Here is a 26,588-nt window from a genome sequence, read left to right as displayed (position 1 = left end):
AAAAGTGTGCATTTTATTTATCATATTTGTCATTTCCACTATTTCCTCTGCTAAAATGTGATGCTGCTTGCACCATATTAAAAATTCAGTTACCATTTTTAAAAGTTTCAAAATTCATAACTAGCAAACCATATCCCCAGCATCCTGATTGAATTTTCTTCTTTTGCTTTCTTCTTCATTGAAAGCTTAATGAATTTTATGCATGTTGATCTGTACCCTAACCTTCACTAAATAGGAAATCCCCCAGATTATTATTTTTAGCAGTTTTGTGAGAAAATTGATTATATGACTGTCAGCATTTAATCCACAATTCAATTCCAAGTTAGTCTGAAGAGCTACTTCGAAATTGCCCCATATGAATCAGGTTGTAATAGAAAAAGACTCGCATTACCATGTTGGTTTAAAGTGACATGTAATTAGGACATGCTTAGATTTGTTGAAAGAAACCATTTTTGACATTTGTATAAAATAATTTGTGATAAAGTTAATATATCCAGGTGCTCACCAAAGAAACATGTATGTAAACTAAAATTAGATTTTGTAAATGACCAGAATTTTCATCCATTTATAATCAGTAGGAAAGACTCTGGAAGTTGAGCAGTTGTTTTGAGTCTGTAACATGTATTGACTGAATTCAGTGCCCACGTTTATGTTGTTAGAATTTTCTTGATAAAAATGAAGCCCCCTGCCACCCAGTCTACCTGTCTTTGTCTTAATGACTTAGGGATCCTGAGCTCTCTGTGCAGTCTAAAGAAGGTATTGCGGTCATAACCATGTACTGATGCTAAAGGCCTCTGGTAGCAATAAAAAGTTGTCCTTAACGTTTGTATCTGTAGCTTTTTTTGTATGAAAAGGTGGAGGTGCTGCTTCTTGTTCAATGCCATCGATCGGTTCCGACTCTATAGGGAGTCTTGGTGTGGCGTTGTGGGTTAATGTGCTGGACTGCAAAGTCGGTTTGAACTGTAAGGTCAGCAGTTCAAGCTTACTAGTTGTTCCTTGGAGATCCTATACAGGGTTGCTATGGGTTGGAACCAACTCGACGGCACTTAACAGGGTTACCAAGGAGCAGCTGGTGAGTTTGAACTGCTGACCTTGTAGTTCACACTGCTCTTGTAGTCCAGTGCTTATGATGTAGTGCCACACCAGGACTTCACAAAGTGCCATGGAGTCAGTTCCGACTCATAGTGCCCTGTATAGGGTTTTTTCAAGGCTTTTTAAGATCTTTGTGGAAGCAGAAAGCCTCATCTTTCTTCTGCGGAGTGGTTGGTAGGCTCAAACTACAGACGTTCTAGTTCACAGTCTGGTGCTATCAGTATAGGAACACTCTAAAAATCCTGAGAATACTTAATATAAGAGGAAGAAAGGGATGAGTATTGGAGATGTAGAATTTTTCCTTTTTGATACTGTGATGTTGGACTGTGGACTTTCCAAACAGTAATTTCTCATATTAATGGACATATATGACAGGACAGACTCAGACTCGAAAGTTTAGCAGAGCATGAGAGCATTCTCAGGTCAACCAACATTTGACTTGGAAACTTTGGTTTTAGGTTTATACCTTATGGCTTCAAAATCCCATTTTAAGGAGAAGCATAGTCACGTACATACAGGGATTGAAGGGAAAACAAGGAACTGTTTTTGTGTGACGATAGGGGTTGGCCTCAAAAAAGATTAATATACATTTTTTTGTCTGGAACAATGGCAGTAGGAGCCTTAGAAATAGAAAGATAACAATGTGTGGTTCATGGGCTGCAGAACAACTACCTCATTTGCCATGAGACCAGAACTGAGTAGTGCCCAGCTACCAGTGCTGAACATTCTCATCAAAGATTCTATAGAAGAATCCTGATGGAGACCAGAATTTTAAATTCTCATCTAGTCTACTTTGCAGAGCTCCAAGACTATTGTCCTGAGATAGTATTTAAACCTTAACAAAAAATACTGTCATTTTTAAATCAAGCTAGTAGTTAAACTTAACCAGTGAGATCTTAGAGATATTTGTAGTAAATTTCCATTATAGCTTACTTAATTCCATTTTCCCACAAACTTTGATGTTCCCTTGTATCTGTATGGGATCAAATTAACAATAACTAAAAAGATTAGATGGGAACCCAAAAGGGCAGACAGTGTTTTGTTATGTAGAAAGCTAGTGATAAAATTGAGTGTGATCAGAATATTGCCTTAGTCCACTTACTACAGACTTAACATCACTGCTTGACTTTTAAGGGGAACAATGTGGTGAAATGATAGGGCTGCCAGATAAGAAGCTTCTAAAGCTATTTAAGCAATAGTTTAATCAGATGATAGTATAATTGACTCTTGAACAATGAAGGGATGGGGGAGGGGTGCCAACTTCCCAAGGTTGGAAATCCGTAATTTGGTTGGTCCTTGAACAAGTTGGGTGTGAATTGCGTGGGCGCCCACTAATAACGCAGAATTTTTCCTTCTCTGGCAATAAGCAGGTGTTTGGAGTTGCTGCAATGCAATCATCTATCTCCATGTGAGCAAACTGTCTCTGAGGGAGGGGGTATAAATGCCATTATCTAAACATTCTTATTTTTCCATGAACTTTTTGAAGCCCCTTTGAATACTGACAAGCAAATTACACATTTAGGGATGATTCTTGAATTACATGTCATCACCATTGTTGTGCCGTGGAGTCGGTACCAACCCATAGAGACCCTGTATAGGATTCCCAAGGAACAGCTGGTAAGCTTGAACCGCTGACTTTGAGGTTCAAACCGACCTATACAGGTTCACTATGGGTTGTATAATGAAATGCTAGATAGCCAAAAATTTCATTTTGGGCTCATTTCAAGCTTTTACTCTTGACTACTTGATAACTTGTTATAAACTGTCATGAGACGTTGTCTATTAAGTAACTTCTGTTAAGTGCCATCAAGTAGGTTCCAACCCATAGGCACCCTGTACAGGGTTTCTGAGGAGAGGCTAGTGAGCTTGAATCACTTTGTGGTTCAAACCAACCGTGTAGTCCAGCACGGTACCCACAGCGCTACACTAGGACTCATGTAACTTTCAAAGCCTCCAAAAAATTCTTGAACTAACTTATTCTGTATTAATTTGAGGATATGGCCTGTGCTGGGTATGTTAAATAATGCTCTCAGCTTTGACCAGTAGGTGGTGCTCTAGGGGAAAAAAAACCTTTTTAATTCTAGCAAGAATTGAATTATTTGGGTTTTTTGTTTTTGCGTGGGAAATGAGTAATTGACTACTCATTTTTTGTTGCTAAATAAAATCGTTTACAATTAAAAGCAGGTTATCACTTAAGGCACTGAATCCCATTTTGTAAGATCAGCCTTAGTAAGGGACAGATGGTTAAGATACTATACTAGTTTGAGGATGTGGCCTGTGCTGGGTATGTTAAATAATGCTCTCAGCTTTGACCAGTAGGTGGTGCTCTCTTAAATAAACAATCCGTTGGGGAACATCCCCCTTTCTCTTGACTCTTTCATTATAAGTATCCTAGTAGGTTGAATGCCAGATTAATAATGGGCAGGTAGAAAAGCATTTTGAATAGCACTAAGGCCACTGAACTGGTTTCTCATTTCTCAATGAGTTTAATTTGTTGGGTGAGAGGACCCTCTAGAAAGCGTAACCTAAGGTAGACTTCTTTAAGGGGAGGGGACTCTTGCTTTTAAAACTGATCTAGCAGGTAGTTCAGCATAGAAAGGGCTTACCTTTCTCTTTATTTCAAAAATTTGCTGTGCTTATGTAGACAAGGAGCTCTGGTAGTGTAGTGGACTAGGAGATGGACTGCTAGCTAACTGCAAGGTCAGCAGTTCAGATCTACCAGCCACGCCACAGGAAAGATGAGGTTTTCTCCCATAACTATTTACAGCCTTGGAAACCCTACAAGGTCACTGAGTCGGAACCAACTCCATGGCACATAACCACCACCATGAGGTATACAGTAGGACAAAGCTACATCCCAAACACCTAATGTAGGCCTGGTGCAGAGCAGATGGAAAAAGCACTTGGAAGTGGAGGGAAGGCTGTGGAGGTAATGGATGGTTGACTAGAGCATAAGAACTAGAATTCTCAATTCTGTGTTCTAAAAGTACACGTAGACACTCCCTAGGTAAGCCCAGTTTTGTAGAAAGCCCCCTCTCCCATTTCATTCATTCTTTTGGTGAAACAGACCAATCTTACAGCTGCCGCTCCTGATGTAAATGCTGTAATTTTGGGGGAAAAAATTTCCATCGTGGACAGCCAGAGATTGCTGGTGTGGCACTACAGGATAAGCACTGGACTGCTAACCACAAGGTTGGTGTTTCAGATCCACCAGGTGTTCCTTGGAAACCTTATACAGGGACATTGAGTCAGAAATGACTCAACAGCACTTAGGGAGTTTGGAAAGGAGGATGGTAGAGGCGAGACTCCCAGTGAATCACTTTCCACCGCCTGAGCTGCTCTGGGTATGCTACTAGCTGGAATTTGAGCTGAAAGCCTGACTCAATCACGAGGACCACAAACTACGGTCTCCTTTCAAGCACAGGGATCCTGAAATGAGCCACATTGCCATCACTGTCAGCCTCCAGAGTGGGACGATGATACAAGGGTAAGTCAAAAAGTATTGCTACAAAACTATAAAAACTTTTATTAAACAAATAAAAATAGCAAGATATGAACCTATTGTTTTTCGACACATCCTCCATTTAAATCTATATACTTCTGAAGATAGTGTTCCCATCTCTAATCCTTCCCTAAAGAATTCTTCACTCTGATTTTCACACCAAGACAGCAGTTTTGGTATCCCTAAGGGGCAAGATCAGGGCTGTGGATGGGTCAAATTCCCAATGAAATTCTCAGGATGGAAAATATTCCTTGTCTCAAATTTCCTGGCCTTTTCTTCACGTTTCAGTTTTCTTAAAAGTGTCTTCATAATACGCCTCCATGATCATCTTGTGTCCTTTGAGAAAATCTACAGACTACCCCTCTGGAATCCTCAAAAACAGTTGCCATAACCCAAGCCGATCTCTCTGCCTTGAACTTAACTGATGAGCAGATCCCCTCGGAAGCCACTGTTTAAATTGGACTTTTTAAAATCTAAGGCACCCTAATGAGACTTAAAGGTGAGCGGTTCAAACTCACCAGGGGCTCCTTGGAAACAAGGTCGCTATTGGTCGTAACTGGCTTTATAGCATTTCACAAGAACTGAGACTTTAGACTTCCGCAGCCATCCAGTGACCGCAGGCATGTTTAAACTTTTGTTTCAAATAAACAGGTGTATGTATGAACTGGAACCCTAGTAGTGATGCCAAGTAAAAGGTTTTCTATAGAACATCATTTAAATATAATGGAATTGTATACTTTTCCAGGTACCCAAGAACTGTTTACCCACAGGCAAAACCTACACATTTAAGATAAGACAGCATGGAGTTACCTGACAGTTACTGCTGATGAGAAAAAACTCCGTGAAACAATGGAAAGATGACCCATTTTCATCTACCCCAGCTCAGTGCACTTGTTCAGGTCACATCTCTTTATATACTGTGCTGGGTCAATCTCATGCCCTGGTGTAGCACTGTAGGATAAGCTCTGGGCTGCTAACTGCAAGGTTGGTGGTTCAAACCAATCTGCTACCCCTCAGAAATCCTATACAGGGTTGCTATGAGTCTGAACAGACTCAACAGCATCAAAATTTACACTGAAATCAAGTCTTGATTTGTTTTTTAAAGGACTGAAAAATAAAAGGCCTGTTACCAGTGGAATCGGTTTAGATGACTTAATTCTCCCTGCTTTTCTACACTCTATGGGGGGAGGGTGTATAATAATTTTAGTTATTGATGATAATTATGCCTGGGGTAGTTGGTAAGGCAGAATTTGAAAACCTACTAGCTTTTAGGTTTATCAGCACCCTAGAAAAGGAGGCACATAAAGTAGAATGTCAAGTCAATGGCTGTCTTAGGAGATAAGGCACAATGCACTTGGCCAGTGGTATGCCAAACCAGGTAACTGAACAGAGGTCAATTTGATAAAGTTATTAAAATAGAAAGTTTAAGAATAAAGCTGATTGTCATACTTAATGATTACAGTGGCTTCGATCTGTATGTCCAACTTACAGAACTGATGTATATACCAGCCTTTGGCTGTAGTGAAGGAGTTGGTATCCCCTTTGTTCACATCACTTAGCCAATTTCCATCTTTGTAGATTATATTATAGTCTGAAGGGATGGTTCTTGGCTCTTAGAGGTTTTGATCATTAATGGTTCAGATGAATGCAACCTTACTTACATTTAATATTAGGTTCTGAGTAAAGAAAGCAGCTTGCCAGCATGCTCCTCCAATTCTACTCAACCCCTTTCCAGGAATCAGATCATTCAAGAGGGAGGTACCGTTACTTCATGATTTCACTTTCCAATGGAAACCTGTGTTACCATTCTTATAGAGGAAAACACCCCCAAGGCTCTTGACCAAATGCAACTTGATGGTATTTTCATGGACTACCTACTATGGGGCTGAAAATAAAGATGGAAATCAGCAAAGATCATAGACAAGTAATGGAATTTAAAAATAACATAAAATACACATGTGTGTTCAAAAACAGTAATTGAAAACTGCCCCTAAAAGGTGACTGTAATTTTGCTGTGAATCTAATCCATCACAAATGGGTGTGCCAAATGGGTGTGCATTAGAAATCACAGGCTCACTGAACTGGCAGAAGCATATGTTTATGTGTGTGTGAAAGAATGTGATCCCATCCTATACTTTGAATTTCAGCAGGGTTTGCTTCCCCTGCTCCCAACCTTGACATCATTAAGAAAGCTGCCTGTGAGTCAGAAATAGTTAATAATGTCTGGGAGACTATGTATTTGTTCAAGGTTCATTTCCTGTGGTTTAGGCCACGTGGGTCCTAGGTAAAAAATGGCACAAAGGAGAGCTTCACAATATATAGAAAGGCACGGGGTAGTCTAGAAAGTTATTTTAAGGTAGCTTCAAGTATAAATGGGGTGGGATGGGGGGACATCTACCAACATTGACTTGTAGGTCAGAACTCCGGTGACAATAAGGGATTTTTTGTATGAGAAGAGCATCTTAACTCAGAAATTTGTCATTTAGTGTTCACCTAAACTTCTCCTTGAAGTGAGCTTAAAACAGGAAGAATTTAACACCAAAACGATGTTTGAATAACCAATACATAAAACAGAACTGTCTGATTGGAAATTTTTTTTCCTCCCCAAACAGAATCCCCAAACTCAAAACAACTTAGATTAAGAATGCAGGTAAGGGGGGGGGGGGAGTCAAAACAACAATGGTTTCTGAATTTAAAGGAAGGATGCCCACTTCTCTCTCTCAAGAGGCAGATGGTCAGCTGAAAAATAAAAACATTGTATCAACACAACACTCCAAATTAAAAAAAAAAAATTAACACTCCAAATTAAAAAAAAAAAAAAATTGCAGTCATCTATTGGTTCATGCAATATCAAGTGCTTTTAAAAATTAAAAACGAAATCCCAAATACTAGTAAAAGGAAAATATTGCCCACATCTTATGACCTGATAGTTGAGGCTCCCGATAGGACTGTTCAGAAAGTTGCTCACAGGGCAGAGAGTCTGGAGTTAGCATTAGATCACGTTTGTAGGCCCTGGAGGGGGTGACCACCTCAGGTTAGGGTGCATGCTGTCTTCAGTCCATGAGTTCTTGGATCAGCAGTTTCAAGAACATGACAGCTAAGAGCTCTCAACACATGGCTACCTTGGGTCTTGACCCAAGTTCTTTGTTTCATTCAATTTCCTTTTTTCTTTTAATATTTTTTAAATTTACTATTTTGGGTAGTGACAAGTCACTTCAGGATCCACTGTGGGCAGTGGTTCGTAAACAGACATCGACAAATACAAACAGTAGTGCAATATTTGACCCAGACGTTAAAGAATAGGAGGCGATGGTGGAAATGAGGTAACTCTTCCCCAACACGTGTGAACAGACAGCTCCTGCTCTTCTAATGCTCTATGTCCATTAGGAGAGATTAGGGCTTGTCAACAGGATGGTTACATAAAGAAGAAGCTACAGAAGAGAAGAAAGAAAGGTTCAGATTCCAATTTGATTCTTAAGGCTTTAAAAAGAAAATAGGAGCTTCTTTCTCTATAGTAAACTGAAAGAACAGCAGAGGGTCAGTTCCAGGGACCACCTCACCGATCAGCACAGCTCGAACAACGGGGTACCAGGGGATGCTAATCAGAGGGCCGGAGGCGTGGCAGAGATGGTATGTGAAATAACAGAACACCACAACAGCAAATATTTCGGAGCAGTTAAAGCTGCCCAGATGGTAGCGTTGGCAGTCCTCCAGACGAGACAGGGAGGCAGAAGACTCTCACCCCTGTTCCTTTTACCCAGTATAACAAGCACGTATACATATGTATATCAAGCAATGATTTAAAAGGACTCACAAAAGGGCACACAAAACAATGTTTGGGTAAAAATATATTTTCCCCCACTTCATGTCTTGGCACTATTGATAAATGCATAGATTACCTGTCCACCACACTCCTACCTTAACAGACACCAAATTGCTGAGCTTGTTGGCTAAGTGATTACTTTCATACTTGAAATAATGATATGCTTCACATCAATACAATGATTTTAGTTTCGTTTTTGTTTTTTTTGTTTTTTAAAAGACAAGTGTCTAACATGCAGCTTACATACATGACAATTCTGCATTAACACTGAAAGTAGATTACACAAGTTTTAGAAAACACATTGGTTATTTCCAAACAGCAAAATGACAATGATCTACAACTACAGTTTAAGGCATATCAGTATATTTTTAAAGTTAAGAAATGGACAAAGTTCTAATGCTGTTCACAGCTTAATGTTCAATTTATTTGAAAAATTCTCTTCATACCTACATACAATCTTGACTTGGTAGGTCATAATGTCCACTAAAGAGTCATCACACGTATGTCCGGTCAAGGGAACCAGGACTTTTGGAAGTTGAGACTTGATGATTTAAGACACTCGCAAATGGCAAAGCAAAGGGATCTGAATGAACAGTTTGAGCCGGACCACACAGAGACAGTACAATGTGGGTTGGTAACAGCTGAAAAACCTGACTGAACAGTTTGTATCTGAAACACTTAGGGATGGGAAACCAGGTCTGCTCTTTGGAGGTTGCACAAAATCTGAAGAGTAAGTGTTACTGCTGGTGAGATGGCAAAGCAGGGAGAAGGAAGATAAGTAACCTGTGCCCAGCATTATGCTAAATGATTCCCCTGGTTAGATGCTCTTTGCTTGATAAAACTTTGGCCCACTAAAAAAGATCCTAGAAGCTGGGATCTGAACTACCAGTAAACTTTCATAGATGCTTTTCGATCACATCCTATAGCACACCTGTTATTGATAGCTAAAGTCCAGAAAAAGCACACAAAAAGAGCAGTCATTATGGCTGAACAAAAAATAACTATAAAAAAGGGCCAAGTAGAGCTGTCTGGCCAAAAAAAATAAAAGGTAATCAATCACTGCCTATCAGCAGTTAGGACCAGGGAGAGACCATTCAACTAAGGTCACCCCAAAAATAAAACAGTCAAAATAGCAGCCTTGCATAAAAAGATTTATTTCCTCTTCTCTTCCAGTGGAAAAGAGAAGTTTTTCCTTCCAAATTTATTTATATTGCCAAAGGCAATGCCCCAAGATTCATACTCTGTGATATCCAATGATGTCTGTATAGAACAGAGGTTGACATCAGTAATTTCTGACTTAACATATTGATACCAAGGGAAAAATGAATTTATGTGGTTCTTGTGGAAAATGATACACACGTAGTCATTTAAAATATAATTGGGCTTTAAACAAAAAAAACAAAGGCTATCCAAACCATTGCCTCCTGAAACCCCTTCAAAAGAAAAAATTCCATCCATCCCATGTTTGTTCTTTTTTTTTAAAAGTTGGAAATATCATAAAGATTTCTTACTACTGTACTTACATGCAGAGGCGAAAGCACATCCAATTAGATTTGAGGGTATCATTTATTCCGTGCAGAGCCAAGGACTACTGTGAAAAAAGGCACAGATACAGAAAGGAAAAGAGAAGAGCAGCAATAACAAACTAAACAGGGCCAGGGAGGAGTGGTAGAAAAAAAGTTTAGAAGCAATACATTCAAAAAAGAAAAAGCTTCAATATCTTCCTTTTTGCTTTTTATTCCCTGACTCACCAAATGATTTACTTTGTTGTAAAACATTTATGGGGGGGAAAAAAAATCCTTTAATCAATCAATAATCTTGGAATCAAAAAGTCAGCTGGATATCTTTCATGGCTAGGCTTTAGTGATGCAAGAAACAAAATATAAAAGTATATCTTCTGTTGCAAGGCACAAAAATGCTCACACAAGCAGTAGATGGCTCAAGCATACAATACACGAATTCAAACTTTGGTCTGGTGCATAGCATATGAGCAAATTCAGCCCATGGTTAGGATTAGCATGCCACCTAACATTTAGCCATTCCACAGCCAGCTTCAGACTAGAATCATAAACAAACCAAACTTGGTCTCATAGCTGTCTTTGTACCACTACTGCCACTGCATCTGGTTTGCAATTTCTATCCCACTTTAGTTTAGGTGCCAATGAAACTGGTTTCCTTACTTTGCTTAAGAAAGCCTAAGTCATTTTATAAGAATATGGTTGAAGAAAAAGAGAAATTTTTTTTTTTTAAAGGGAGAGCAGGTGAATTCTATCTTAATTACTTAATGCATGATTAGTTCCGGCCAGAAGAAAAAGGCAGAAAGGCAGAGGTGAATTATCAGGCTAATGATAAGAAGTGTTACTCTTTCACAGAAGAAATAGGAGATGGCGGAGTTAGAAAGCCGGGAGGACAGACCTTGTTAGTTGAGAAAGAAAACTGAGAAAAGTCAGGCATCAGAGAGAAATGGTAGAGAAAAGGGATTCAAGAAATATGAAGGGGATTCAAAAAGTTGGTGGGAAAACTCCATTATCTTTCAATTCCATTTTCCATGAGCTTTTTGAAGCCCCCTTTGATGCCCTTTCCCATACCAATTACACAAGTAGTATACATCACGGTGCGTGGGTCAGTCCTAATTTTCACTGATGAGGCTCTGATGTTTCTCCTAGACTAGACTTGGTCACCACGAGCAAGTGGGGCTAGTTGTGGCTAGAAGGGAATGGTGAGAAAATTCCCTCAGGGAAACTGGGTTTGAAAAACTCAAGTGTTCTATTGCTTCTTCCCTTTACTGTCAAATACGAATGTTAAAGGAAGCTACATGTGAAGCGGAATTTCTACTTTCTTGACTTAAGGATTTGTGTTGTGTTCTTTCCCGTTTCTATCTTAAATGACAAGGTCCCCTCAAATGTGACCTGCAGCTTATAACAACGTTCCCATGTGAAGTATTTCTGGAAAATTTCTCATGTTCAGGGGAAATTTTATTAGAATTTGTATAGATATCCTGAAATCAGTCTTCAGGATGCTCCCCCTTCAAATCACTGAGACCAAATTCAGGAGTGTGGATCAAAGATCCCAGGTCTTAAATAGTAAGTAGGTGGTGGAAAACCCATTATAAAGGCTGTACTAGTTAAAGTAATCATAATTTTTTTAGTACAGTCCTCTCCAACTTGGTTAGGATTTGTGAAAGGGGTTCAAATACAGTTAAAACTATAAGAGGAGACTACAAGTCTAGGCCTAATAATGTTACCGGTTAAAGTGAAAACAATACACAGCAAGTGTAAAAGTCATATCATGGCTGCCCACCATTCTGCCTACATACAAATCTCCCTTGGTTTGGGGCAGGTGTGGAGAAGTGACAGAGTTCATTCAGAGATTTTGGATTCATGGAGATGAACAAAGATAATGCAAGTTGTTGTCATAGGCATGGCTATTCAGGATCTTACTGCAGCCGCGGAGGCGTGAGCTGTTTTCACGTCAGACGCACACGTAGCATTTTACCCTTCTTTCCTCGGTCCAAAGCAACATACAAGTGGCAGGCATGCTAATTGCTGCCACTCTGAACAGGCATAAGAGGCAAATGATTTACTTTCCAGTCCAGCTTGCACATAGCTTTTGCTGTCATTCTATCATTTTCCTCCACCCAGCAACATTCAGCCCAATGAGTTATTAATCGTTATTGGCATTTGGGGAAGGGTAAAAAAACAAAAAAAAAAAAATGGAAGAAAAAAAAAGTAAAATCAAAGGACACAAATGGCAGAGACACAATATTACTGCAAAAGCAGGTGAATGCGGGAACATCCTTGGCTTGCCAGGCTTTATGTGAAGCTTGCACTGCAAGTTAAAAAACAAAACAAAAGTTAGAAATAATAATGAAAAAGAAAGGGGACTTAGGAGCGGCAGCACCAGCATTCAGTGATGGTGAATGCCCATGCAATGGTTATGGAACTGACAGAGATTAAAACCGAACACTTGACGAGGCCATTATTCTACATGACAAGCAAAAGCAACATGTTCATACTGAATTAAAGGACTTCTGGTTAGTTTTAGCTTGCACGTAAATCTAGACTTCATGAGTGACTTCTTGACACCACTGCATGTTCTTTAATGGTGGGATTTTTTTTTTTCCCTCAAACAAAACAAACCCACTTATTAATTATTATTAGGAACTTCATCTTCCACTTCTGAGCTACTGAAGGAGTCAGAGAATAAGTAAATATGCAGCAAGAACTGCAAGAGCTGGAATCTGAGCAAGGTAGGAACCTGTCAGAGAAGGACAACTCAAATATTTCCCACGCACAGAGCAATAGAACAGTAGAATGACTGCACCTTGCCAAACGTGGACAACTCTGGAGACCTGGAAAAGCAAGGCAGCCCAGTCTAATTCCAGCTCTCACAGGTCACCGTATAGTAAATGTCTTTGTACAATTAACTTGGAAGTTGGAATACAGTGGATGTAAAACATGCTATGAATCTACTTGGGAAGGAAAAAAAAGACAATCATAATCTGGGTACAGCTACAGCAATGCCAGGAGCCTTCCCCCCTCATATTCCTGCATGAAGCAACGCCAAACCCAAGGTCAACAGTGTGGTTGCTTCTCATTTCAGGCAAGTACAAAACATGCAATTTTTCTTCCTTAGAAGAATAAAATCATTTGTTAAAAAAAAAAAAAGATGAGTGGACTGTGGTGTCAAACTGCGCTTATTAGATGTCAGGCACAGTTTTAAAATGATGTATTTTAAAACCTTCCTTTGGTATGGATGCATCATAGGCAGCAAATGCCAGGAGAGCGGGGGTTAGGGGAGACGATTGTGTGGAAATTTTTCAGAAAAGATGAACACTGTCCGCTGAACAACTTACCCTCGGGTAGTCCCACCACTGTGGTTTAGTCGCAAACAAGGAAAGTGAGTTGATGGGCAGAGATGGCAGGAGATGGGGGTCCAGCTAGCGGCAGTGCCAGAATTAGTTCTACTGTGTCTGTAATCTTAGGGAATGCTATATGTTTTCATGCCTCTACAGGTCAGGGAGCATGTTAAAAAGGGAGCATTTCATTAGAATAGGGAACAAATCAAAGCAAAACTGAATTAAAAAATATTTTTAAAACCTAAGTTAAACTCTGAGGTGGAAGGATAGCAGGTAAATAAGTAAGCAGCTCTTTGTCTTCCTTCCTACCTAGAACAAAACCACCCCCTAAATGGCATAGCTGGTAACTCCAACATCTTCTCCAGCTCGGCCACGAGCTGCTCTGGTTACCCTGTGGTTGCTGTCTTTCTATGGTCCTTTCAAATCAAGACTCTCCAGCTGGCCCTTGCATTCAGAGGTGTGATTTTTATTTAACTTTTATACCTCAGGCCTCCAACTGGCAGTTGCTTTCACTGTACACATGGAAAAGTATGGGAAAAAGTAAGAACCTAGAAGTTAGGTTAAAAAAAAAATACATGTATTGTTAGGTGCAAAGCCAAATTGTTTCGTTACGTTAATTATAAATGGGAAAACAAAAATAAGGCTAAAATAGAATTCACACATATGTCATGTAAACCTTTACCTATATATCAGTAAGGCCTAAAGGATGGGAAGAAAATCACCTAAAATGTTTCCCTATATGGAAGGTTTGTTACAAGACATATTGTTTTTTTCCCCTAAAGGAGGCACAATACCGAACAACTCTTGGAATTTTATTGCTTAAAGGCACATCCAGTATACATGAAATATTCTTTGAACCTTGTCGGTCTTTTAAAACCTTCTAAGATTTAAAACATGTACCTTTATGCACATTAGTGCTTCAGGATAAGAAAAAGTTGGCGTTGGGTTTCCTAAACTGTGAGCCAGCAGCTTTTCTCTATGTCACTCAACATGTACAGGCACACACACACACACATTCATCTGCACAGTCACCCATTTTTGTCTTGAGTTAGTTTGGATCAACAATGCTGCAATGCTAAATGGCAGTTTTTAGAAATGGACTTTGTGTCTTCACTATCATCTCTGGATTATAGCCAACACCCTGTGAACATGCTACAAAGCACTCTCGCTGAACTAGATTATCATCTTTTGGAGTTAATCCAGCAGAATGAAATGTTGGGCACTTGGACTCCTTTGATCACGTGTGTCTGTACCCCTTGTACAATCACACCTCACCTATACCAACTACCTCCATTATTGCTCACAGCAGCTTCCTGTTTCCTTGCTCTCAAACATCCTTCCTTTGGTCTGAAAGCTTGGAAAGTCAAAGTTTGTATAGTACGAGTGAAAACTCAGCATGTCATTGGAGCTGTGCATCTTAATTCTGATTACAGGCAACTTAATACGATTCCTTCGGGTCAGCCTTCTTACTGCATGTTAACCAAGACTAAGTGAGTAAAACTATTGTTTTTATTATTATTATGCACAGACCCAATCCTTTGGATTCTATTTTTTAAGAATATAATTCTCTGCCTGCTGTGTACCACGATTTTTGCTGTTTACTTAGTTGCCAGCTGTTTCTCTAGAACCTTAGCATCTAAGGATGAAGAGCAAGGACCTGGAACAAGTTTGAATTGCTTTATAGCTGCCCCAAAAGCACCTACTTTAAGCAAAGTATGGCAGCATACCTGTATTTCTCGTCAGGCTAGTACATGGGTTTTCCCCAACTGTATCCTACTGATCTACTGGGTTTACTTTCACACCGATAGTTGCACCATAGAACTGTACTCTTTAGTCAAGACGATTTGACTCACGAGCTACAAACCGCAGAGGAATTTCACGGGTGGCCCAAATCTGTTGGGTGCAGGTAGCTGTGATTAGACTAACACTCAAAAGTAGAATAAGACCCTTTGGGACATTAAATCAAGGCCATATTTTAAAATGGTTTGTGTGTGGGCTTAAGTGCGACTGGAGGTTTATGGGGGTGTCTAAACTGGAAAGCCATTTTGTTGGCATTGGCAATAATCCATCATTTTGCTCAACTGAGAGGAAAAGTAGTGGTCACTAGCAACTCTTCCAAATATTTCATTTTGGAAATGAGATTTTAAATGACTAACTTCTGAAATCTTACAACACAGACTAGGAAAATCATTTTAACAATCACAAGTGTGGGATGGTCTCTATCAAAAGAGTCATGAGCAATGTCTTCAGATGGAACTGAAGAGAAAGAGTGCTGTCTTTTCAGAGAATCCTAGTGTTGGTGCAGAAGGTGCTACCGGACAGAACAAGTTACTCCAGTCCAGACTGCTTGATCATTTTGGTCAAGTTTTATAAATTAATGTTCGTGTACCCTTTAAAAATATTTTTAAAATATTTATCATCTTCCCTGCACTGTAGAGAAAATAGTTGCTTTTATCTTTCTGGTAGTATACCGATTTCCAGTCTGCAAACAGGAAAAGTAGAGACATGCAGGAGGAATATATTGTTAGGAGCCCCAATACACTGGGATGACACCTGCTTACTTTTTCTTATCCTTGTCTTTCTTGGTTTGCTGGGCCCCAGATTGCTGGGCTTGGGACTGTAGTAACTGAGCTGCTGCTTTTTTCTTCTGGAAATTGTTCACCTCCTCCTCAAGTTCTTTCTTTTTGTCTTCCACTTTCTTCTTCTCTTCTTGGTGTGTCCGCTTCAGGAGATCAAATTTCTCATGAAGCTAGAGGGAAAAAAGAGAACAGGTTTAGGAAAGGGAATGAAAATTTTACTGGTGAAAGCAGAGAATATCAGAAAGATGTTTACCTGTGCTTTAGGGACTATGCAAAGGATTTCAATTGTGTGGATCATGAAAGCAATGAACAATATTGCAAAGTATGAGTATTCCAGAACACTTAATTGTGCTCATGAGGAATCTAGAGGCAGTTGTTCAAACACAACAAGGGAACACTAAATGGTCGAAAATTAAGAAAGGTGTATGACAGGGTTGTATTCTTTCACCATACTTACTCAACCTGTATGCTGAGCAAATAACCCGAGAAGCTGGGTTCTATGAAGAAAAACATGGCTTCAGGATTGGAGGAAGACTCATTAATAACCTGCAATATGCAGATGATACAACCTTGCTTGCTGAAAGTGAAGAGGACTTAAAACAGTTACTGATGAAGATCAAAGAGCACAGCCTTGGGTATGGATTACATCTCAATGTAAAGAAAGCAACCTCACCACTGGACCAATAAACAACATTCTTATCAACGGAGAAAAGACTGGAGTTGTCAAGGACTTCATTCTTCTTGGATCAACTATCAGCACTCACGGAAGCAGCAGTCAAGAGATCAAACAATGTATTGCATTAGGCAAATCTGCTGCACAGGAACTTTTTAAAGTGTTGAAGAGCAAAGATGTCAGCTTGAGGACTAAGGTGTGCCTGACCCAAGCCATGGTATTTTCAATAACCTCATATGCATTTGAAAGCTGGACAGTGAATAAGGAAGACCATAGAAGAATTGACACATTTGAGTCATGATGTTAGAGGAGAATATTGAAAGTTTCTTGGGCTGCCAAAATAACCAATAGATCCGTTTTGGAAGAAGTGCAGCCAGCGTGCTCCTTAGAGGCCAAGATGGGCAAACTTCGTCTCTCATACTTCGGACATATTCTCAGGAGGGGCAGTCGCTGGAGAAGGATATCATGTTTGATAAGGTGGAGGGTCAGAGAAAAAGAGGAAGACCCCCAACGAGATGGAGTGGCCAAGTGGCAGTATCGATGGACTTAAGTGTGGCAACAGTAGTGAGGTTAGCCCAGGATCGGGCAGAGTTTCGTTATGCTGTGCATAAGGTCGCTATGGGTCGGTACCAACTCGATGGCACCTAACAACAACAACGTTCCTTGTTATTATTCAGTGCTATCGCGTCAGTTCTGACTCATAGAAACCCGATGAGTCAGTTATGAGTTGCGGCTGGTACATTTTGAAGCACTGCTAAGCTTGTGGTTCGTAGTCCAATGTCTATCCTCTAGTGCCACACCAGAACCCCACTGTTGTTTGGATCTGTTTATGTATAGATTACGAATCGGGCTGCGAACCTTAAGGTCAGCGGTTCGAAACTACCAGTCGCTACGTGGGAGAAAGTGAGGCTTTCTACTCCCGTAAAGATTTACACCCTCGGAAACCCTGTACAGGGTCGCTATGAGTCGGAACCGACTTGACAGCACTTAACAACAACAACAAAAATGTACACAAGACAAAAAGAACCTGTTGGTAATTTCTCTGACATATATAAAATTTTGAAACATCGTTAAAACCAAAAAATGATGTGCACGTATACATATATATTTAGGTAGATAATCTGGTGTGATGCTGTGGGTTAATGCGCTGGATTGCAAAGTTGGTTTGAACCTCAAGGTAGGCAGTTCAACTCACCAGCCCCTTCTTGGAAACCCTACACAGGTTGCTTTGGGTCGAACTGACTCACAGCACTTAAGAACAACAATGTGTGTATACTTATGTATATGTGAGTATATTTGTATGTATATAAAGGTGTCTTGGATTGCAGGGGTGAAGAACGTTTGGTGACTTCCTGAAGAAGTGAGGCTCAGATGCTGAAGAATAGCCTTTGGAGCCCTAGACTCCTCTGAGATTACACTCCTTGGATCTGAGAGATTCCTTGTATATGTTTTCTAACAAGAAAGTTTATGCTCATTGTTAAAAGCATAAATAAAGGAAATCAAAATTATCCTTAGTCCTACCCCCCAAAAAATCACATTCATGCTAATAGTAGCTCTTTACTTTGGGTCCAGTTTTGAAATGTTTAATATACATTTATTTAGAGACATATACAATGACTCCATACATATATAGGAGCCCTAGTGGAACTAGATAAGCACTGGACTGCTAGCGGCAAGGTCAGCAGTTCAAACCCACCAGCTGATCCAAGGGAGAAAGATGAGACTTTCTTCTCTGGTAAAGATTTACAGCTTCAGAATCCCTCTACGGGGTCATCATGAGTCAGAAGAGACTCAGTGGCAATGGGCTGGGCTGGGTTTCAGACATACACATAGCCATATCGTTGGTAGCTGCAACCGAGTCAGCTCCAATATGTACTATGGTCACTCCCCCCACCAAGTACAACCCGGTCCTATTCCATCTTCATGACTGTTGGTAAGCTTGAGTCCATTGTAGAAGCCACTGTGTACTGTACTGAAGTGTTCTGTAGTGATCCAAAAGGTTTCTTGTTACCGTCTTAAATATTTTCTTGTGTTTTCAGTGGAGGCTCATGCAACAGTTCAGGTTTCCATTCAGCACTTTATTATTATTCAGTGACACTGGTTACATTCTTCACAATGCGTACATGGTCTCATTAGTTCTTCTCTGGCTGTTATGTTTCCATTCATCCAGTTTCCCTGCCTTCTTATAGTCTCATACTTGTTTTAAAGTAATTGTTGACCACTTGGTCTCATACAGGTGATTTTTTTTTAAAGGTTCACAGTACTTACAGGGGATATTCATTATTTTGTGTGTCAATCTGTTATACAAGGTGACCCCAGAGGTTAGTTTTGGTTCAGGGTTTAAAGAGTATCTCAGAGCAACAACCCTGGGGAGTCCTCCAGTTTTCATCAGTCCGTTAAGTCTGCTTTTTTGCTGTTTTTTAGTAACCTGAGGTCCAGTTCCACAGTTTTCTCCCATTCTATTCAAGCCCATCTATTGTGGCCCTGATTAAAGTGGTTGGCCGTGTTGCCAGGAACCATTTAGTTCTTCTAGTCTCATGGTAGATGCGGCTGTGATTTGTGCAGACTACTTGCACTGTACGCTGGCTTGTTCTCTGAGTCTTTGGTTTTTTTCTTTGTTCGCTTTTATTCAGAACAAGTAGAAACCAGTAATCGCATCTTAGTGTTTGCTCGCAAGCTGTTATTCACAAAGCTTAGTGGTTGCTTGCAAGACACTATTCATGAAAGTAGGACATACAATATAACTTTATGAACTATAATACTCCAGCTGACCAAGATTTTCCATAACACTATGATCCTAATTCTTCAAACCCAAAACTCCAATTCTTTGAGGTAGTTCATTATTATCCAAGAAGTATCTGTATATATGTATACATATATGGAGCTCTGGTAGCATAATGATAATGAATCAGGCTGCTAACCTCAGGGTCAGCAGTTCGAACTTAACAGCTGTTCTTCAGGAGAAAGATAAGGCTGTCTCCCGTAAAGATTTACAGCCTCGGAAACCCTGTACAGGGTTGCTATGAGTCAGAAACATCTCCACAGCCCATAACAACAAAAACAAAACAAAACAAAAAATATATATATAAATCCCCTATGTACATGTACGTATGTACTATAAATACAGTAACAACATTGCATATACATATCATTACACCTTTATATACATACAAATATACTCACATATATATAACAATACACACATTGTTGTTGTTAAGTGCCATGAGTCAGCTGACCCAAAGCAACCTGTACAGTTTCCAAGAAGTGGCTGGTGAGCTTGCAGTTCAAACCAACTTTGCAGTCCAGCGCATTAACCCACGGCATCACACCAGATTATCTACCTAAAATATATATGTATACTTGCACATCATTTTTTTTGTTTTAATGATGTTTCAAATTTTTATATATGTCATAGAAATTACCAACAGATAAGGGCAGCAGCCGAGGCAGCAGGAGCAAGAGCGTGAGGCAGAGTAGAGGGGCTTCTAAACCCAGGGAGCAAGAAAGCTGAATGACTTGGGGCAAGAGACTTGCTTGCAGAGTGGGCTGCTTCAGGGCACCTAATCAGAGGCGCTAGATTTACTGACCCTCAAAGCTAGAATTCAGTGCTTTCAGGCTGAGGTTAACAGCTGAGTGGAGTGCCTTTCTGGGGATTTATTAGCAGTGCTAAAAATCTCTTTGTAACATTGCCTGAGCACAGCAGAGGCCATGGTTCAGCGTGGCTGAGAGGCCAAGGACCAGGGAGAGACAAAGCTTGGGCATAGCTGAGAAGGGGCCCTCCTGACAGAACTGTGTTCCTGAGCATTTGTGATGCTAAACTGTAATCTATTAACTTCCCTAATAAACCCCATAATTATGAGTATTGTCTGTGAGTTCTGTATGGCCACTGCAATGGTTGATAGAACCCAGAAAAAAATAAGAGAGAGTTGTGGAAGGGACCGTTGGTTATTAGAACTGGTAAAGGAGCTGAGAGGGTGGAGGCAAGCCTCATAGGAAATGGCCTTGGGCTGGTGTTGAATTTGATTCTCCTTCCCCTTTGTGAAGTCAGAGGAGCTCAATGTGGTCTCAGTGCCATCCTTACAGATCTTATGAGACACTTACGGGTATTTATTTACTCAGTGTACACTTGGTTCTAAAAACCAGCAGCAAATAAATGGCTTAACTTCCTTTCTCTGCTGCAAAACCACCTTGAGTGCTTAGATAAATATCCCCTAAGTTCCAGTAAGCATTATATGTTGTTGTTAAGTGCCATCAAGTTGGTTCTGACTCACAGCAAACCTGGATAGGGTTTCCAAGGAGAGGCTGGTGAGTTTGAACTGCTGACCTTGCAATTCAGCACTTAAACTACAGCACCACACCAGTACTCCAGGCATTATATAGGCAAATGAAATGAGAAAATTTAGATAATTTCATTTTGCTACATATTAAACTATGGGACATGCATTTGGGATACTAATGATCTACCAGGAAAAGCAGACATATCACACACACACAATACAATTATATGAGTGCATGTTATCCAGTGTTCACTAGATAATGCCTAAGGGTCCTTCCACTGTTTAGCTGATTTAGTGGGCTGGCATCCTGGTGTGGCACTGGCAGGGTTGGTTTGAATCACACAGGCCTGTGGTTCAAGCCCACCAGCTGCTCTTCAGAATGGTCTCAACGGCACTTAACAATAAGTTGACTGATGCACTAATTCAGATTTAGTTGAGGCTTTGCATACGAGGTATATTACTAAACTGCCTAACATTTATGATTCTCATTTTCTTCATCTGTAAGATAGGAATAAAAACATCTGATCCACTTTTCTCCCTGGGTTGATAGGCTACTCGTGATTGGATATATGTAGATGTCAAAGTGCTGAAAGCATACAGTATCATAAAACGTGAGGTAATAATTCAAAACCTCCCTTCTGTTTCTTGTTCTTACAGGAGGAAAGAAAGCTCACCTCTTTCTCTGCCTCTTTAAGTTCAGCTTCTTTTTCCTTCACTCTCATAACAAACATTTGTCTCATTTCTTCTTCTTTCTTCTGAAGCTCTCCCAGGAATTCGTTCCTTTTTGCTTCGTAGGTCTCCTGTAGACTATTTGAAATCACAAAAACAAGCAGTATGTCATGAAATTGCATATTAAGAAGTGTCAGTTCACACAATTCCGACTCCATCTAATTTCCAGAGACGAGGCTGCTGCTTACCATAGGAAATCACACACACACACACACAGTGACATCATTTTCCTTTTAGTTAGGCAGCAATATAGCAAAGACAAGTAGATCAAAAGCGGAGTTAAGTCAATAGCAAAATATATGTTTCTACTGTTGTTGTTCAAGTACTGTTGACAACTCGGTTCCGAGGAGCAGCTAGCGTGTTTGAACCACCAACCCTGTAGTTAGCAGTCCAGTGCTTACCCTACAGTGCTACACCAGGACTCCATGTTTCATACTAGCTGAGTTTTATCTTACATGTATTCCTGTAGAGAAAACCTAGACTGGCCAAGTACTATCCTTCAGATCAGAGCACAAAGTAGATGGTGGTGACAGGATCTCACAATGTAGAAGATGGAGATGACCTGGTATAGGGGAAAAGATGACGAGGCACTGAAGTCAGATGGCTCAAGTTGAATTCTAGCCATACCAACCTACTAGCTGATCTTGGAGACGGCAAATTCCCCCTAACTTACTTAATACATAGATACAATACCATGTACTTTCTAAGGATATTGTTATCAAAACTAAATTGAGGGAAAGTGAGTAAAGCATTTGAAATATATTGTGTTGTTGTTAAATGCCATCAAGCCAGTTCTGACTCATAGCGACACTGTATATGGTTTCCAAGGAGCAGCTGGTTGGTTTGAACCATCAACCCTGCAATTAGCAGTCCAGTGCTAATCCTACAATGCCACACCATATAATCGGTGCTTAATAAATGTTACTCTTTTCCTCTTTGATGAGGCTTTCTGCTTCCATAAGGATTTGGTGGTGGTGGTGGTAGTGTGCCGTGCAGTCAGTTCCAACTCATAGCGACCCCTGTATAAGGTTCCTGAGGCAATAAATCTCTACAGGAGCAGAAAGCCTCATCTTTCTCCCACAGAATGGCTAGTAGTTTCAAACTGCTAACATTGAGGTTAGCAGCCACTATGCTACCAGAGCCTCGGAAACCCTATACAGGGTTGCTATGAATTGGAACCAACTCAATGGCACTGACTCATGGTCATGTGACAGTGTTAATATCATGCTCTGTAATAGAGGGTCAGTGAAAATGAGGAAGACCCTCAACAAAGTGACTGACACAGTGGCTGTCAGCACGGTTCAGGATCTTACAGTGGTTCATTCTGTTGTACATGAGTCAGAACCAATTTGACAGCACCTGACAACAACATTTTCTGGTGACTGTATTTTTGTTGTTAAGTGCCATCGAGTTGGTTCTGACCCATAGTGACCCTGTATAGGGTCTCCAACGGGTAGCTGGTGAGCTTAAACCGCTGCCCTTGTGGTTCAAACCAATTTTGCAGTCCAGTGTATTAACCCACAGCACCACACCAGGACTGAACGTATTACAAGGTTCAGTTACCTAAGCTTGTGTGTATATAAAATAATCCTGGATTTTACTTCAGAAAATAACAATTCATATGGTTGAAGATTTCGGTTTTGCAAGCACCCTTGACAGCATTTAACAAGGCATGCTTTGCTCTCACCAAATACACAAATGTATTTGTTCTCCTCAAATACACAGATGCTTGTGCCAGTCCATGGGATCCCCATTGTAGGACACCAACCCAGACATTACTAAACCATCTCTAAGGTAATTCCAAGGAAATAGGCCCCTTCTGCCGCCAGGACAGCAAAGACTCAAGGGGACGGATGGGTCAGCCTACACTATGCACAGCTGTACTGTTCTACAGTCAGCTGGCTCCAAGGCATCACAGTATGAATTATAGGACTAGCTATCAAAAAAGAGAAAGAAAACAAGTCTTCCCCAAAGAACTGTGGCCCCAGTGAGTAGAGGTCCTGAATTCAGAAACATTTTTGAATTCAAATTTCCAGTAGGAAAATGCTTGGGCTCAAGTTAGACAAAGTGTGATCCTCTCTTACACCAGGAGGTGGCGATCCTGGCCAGACAGTGTCAACTTCCATTATTCTCCAGGGCTTTTCCTCCATTTACCAAGGCTGGCCATGTGGGCAACCCAGAGATCCATAGGTGGGGTCCTGGTGTAGTGCTGTACGTAGGATCAGTACTGGACCACAAGGTTGGTTTGAACTGCAAAGCTGGCCATTCAAACTCACCAGTCGCTCCCTGGAAACCCTATATAAGGTCTCTATGGGTCGGAACCACTTGATGGCACTTAATAACAATAACAACAACAATTCCACATGTAGAGTCCTGGTGTGGCCCTGTAGGATAAGCACCAGATGGCAAGGTCGCTTTGACCCTTAAGGTCAGTGGTTCAAACCCACCAGTCCCTCCTAGGAAACTCTATACAGGGTCACTATGTGTCAGAACCAACTCCACGGCACTTAACAAACACCAACAACAAATTCCACATTCATTTCCATATTCTCCACTTTGCCTCTTCATCTTCACCCATCAATTATGTGGGGGGAAACATACAAGAGTCATAACAAATTATCCTTTCCCCACCCCTCCACTGGTGTTAGAATTATGCTGAGTTAGTAAAAACTATTAAGAAGAGCATCAAACAGTAAGAACCTTAAGAAGCTACACCTGCGGGTAAGAATGAGTAAAACTGAGATTAGTAAGTGAACCATTTCAAATGCATTGATCAGGCTCTGCACCTCTTACTAATAAAATTCAAGTCATTTACACTCTCAGTGCCTTAGTTTCCTCATCTCTAAAAAGAAGCTCTGGTAGCATAGTGGTTACGAATCGGGCTGCGAACCTTAAGGTCAGCAGTTCTGAACTACAAGCCGCTCTGTTGGAGAGAGATGAAGCTTTCTACTCCCGTAAAGATTTACAGCCTCGGAAACCCTGTACAGGGTCGCTAGGGGTTGGAACCGACTCCATGGCACATAACAACAACTACATCAGTTAGTTGTTGTTGTTGTTAAGCGCCGTCGAGTCGGTTCCGACCCATAGCGACCCTGTACAGGGTTTCCAAGGGTGTAAATCTTTACGGGAGTAGAAAGCCTCATCTTTCTCCCGCGGAGCGGCTGGTAGTTTCGAACCGCTGACCTTAAGGTTCGCAGCCCGATTCGTAACCACTACGCTACCAGAGCTCCTTACATCAGTTAGTTAGGAAAAGGAAAATAAAGTGGCTATTGCAATGTCTAGCAATGACTGCTATTAATCTCCTTGTTCCTCGAGTCTCTTCATCACTGACAATCCAACAGGGCATTTCTGTGATGCTCCACAATGCCACTCCCACACGGACTGGGAAACACCTGATTGCTAGTTCTCCTCATACCTGAAGGGCTTGCTGTCAGGATCAGTGTCCTTGAATCCCATCTCCTCGAGCTTACAGCGTCGATACAGCTCATAGTGGCGAGTGTGAGTCTGTTCTCGCAAGTCTTCCATGTTCACACGGATCAGCATCTCTCGAAGCTTCACAAAATCACAATGGTTTTCATTCTCGACTGCAAGCGATTAAAAGAAAAAGGGGTGAGGCAGCTATCAGCAATGATACAACACAAATCTGAAGTGATACTTCCAAGATGCTATTTACCATCACTCCTAAATTTGGTGAGGTCTCAAAGCCACCTGAAGACCCTTGCCTGGAATCATCCTAGATTTTGAATGAAGACAACATTGACCATAAGACTGATGATGACAAGTGACTAGGAGGACCAAGTCAGTGCAAGGCACTATGGGAAGAACTTAGAAATAGTGTCTTTACTCTTTATAATAATCCTGGAGGGTAGTATTGTTACTCTTACTTTATAGGTGAGGCAGCCTGGTTTTGGTAAACAAGCACATTTACCAATTAGAGCCGAGTCTAGATTCAAATACAGTGGTGTCTGGCTCCAATGCTAAGCCTAGTTCAGTATTCCAAGCTATCCGGGATTGTACAAGGTAGATTTGCATATTACTACCTCATTCAATTTTATCAAGAACAATGTGAGGATAAGAGTTTCCTTATTGTAGAGAAATTGTTCAGAAAAATTATGCAAATTTCCCTAAGGATTTTAAAGGTGCTGTGTCTTCTCATGGAGTCTTGGTGTGACACTGCGGGTTATTGCTCTGGATTGCAAAATCGGTTTGCACCGCAAGGTGGGTGGTTCAAGCTCACCAGCCACTCCTCAGAAACCCAATACAGGGTTGCTATGCGTCAGAAACCTACTTGACAGCACTTAACAACAATAATACCTTCTCATGGAGTCTTGATGTGGCACTGTAGGATAAGCACTGGACTGGCAACTGCAAGGTTGGTGGCTCGAACCTTCTAGGCACTCTGTGGAAGACCTATCACCTATCAGGGTCACTACAAGTCAGAACTGACAGGATGACACTTAGCACCAACCACATCTTCTCACAGATTTACTCAGAATAAAAAAAGGTAGGGTGACACATCTTAAACCAATTTCTTGTTGTTGTTAAGTGCCGTCGAGTCAGTTTTGACCCCTAGCGACCCTGTATAAGGTTTCCGAGGAGCAACTGCTAAGCTTGAACTTCCAACCTTGTGGTTCAAACTGACTTTGCAGTCCAGCACATTAACCCACAGTGCCACACCAGGGGTCGATAAACCAACCGGGCACTTTTTATGGTTATCCTACATAACCTATAGCATAGACATCCTCCAGTAAAGCATAAAAGGGTAGGGGTAGGTCAGAGCATCCTTGCCCTTCTAAGTGATGGTCTTTAGGTTAGACACTGTGGTTATATCACACTAAGCCAAGGATAGGACAGACATTCTCATAGTATTTAAGCAGTTACTGAGATAACATTTCATTGGAAGATGTTTCCAGAGATGATGGAGAAACAAGTACTTTCTTGTTTGCCAAGAAATTGTTTGCAACTTTCTCATAGTTTGGAAGAGCTTCTGGATCGCATGCTGATTTCCCACACAACACAACATTCTTGAAGGGCTGCCTCATTGGCACTAGGCCT

At 40.7% G+C, this 26,588-nt stretch overlaps 2 protein-coding genes across 2 annotated transcripts in view; one reads left to right on the top strand and one right to left on the bottom strand.

Annotated features, from left to right (window-relative positions):
- CCNI (cyclin I) overlaps window positions 1-782 on the top strand; it is a 30,324-nt gene extending 29,542 nt beyond the window's left edge. The window contains exon 4 of the mRNA XM_006871608.1: window positions 725-782. Within this exon, the coding sequence (XP_006871670.1) occupies window positions 725-782 (58 nt within the window). The remainder of the gene's footprint in view (window positions 1-724) is intronic.
- Window positions 783-11,836: 11,054 nt separating this feature from the next.
- SEPT11 (septin 11) overlaps window positions 11,837-26,588 on the bottom strand; it is a 129,593-nt gene continuing 114,841 nt past the window's right edge. The window contains exons 7-10 of the mRNA XM_006871585.1: window positions 24,949-25,117; window positions 21,479-21,611; window positions 15,837-16,024; window positions 11,837-12,245 (exon numbers count right to left, since the gene is read on the bottom strand). Of these exons, the coding sequence (XP_006871647.1) occupies window positions 12,230-12,245; window positions 15,837-16,024; window positions 21,479-21,611; window positions 24,949-25,117 (506 nt within the window). The 3' untranslated portion in view covers window positions 11,837-12,229. The remainder of the gene's footprint in view (window positions 12,246-15,836; window positions 16,025-21,478; window positions 21,612-24,948; window positions 25,118-26,588) is intronic.

The sequence above is a fragment of the Chrysochloris asiatica genome, unplaced genomic scaffold (assembly GCF_000296735.1).
Source record: "Chrysochloris asiatica unplaced genomic scaffold, ChrAsi1.0 scaffold00169, whole genome shotgun sequence".
Lineage (NCBI taxonomy): Eukaryota > Metazoa > Chordata > Mammalia > Afrosoricida > Chrysochloridae > Chrysochloris > Chrysochloris asiatica.
This window is presented reverse-complemented; position numbering and strand designations above follow the sequence as displayed.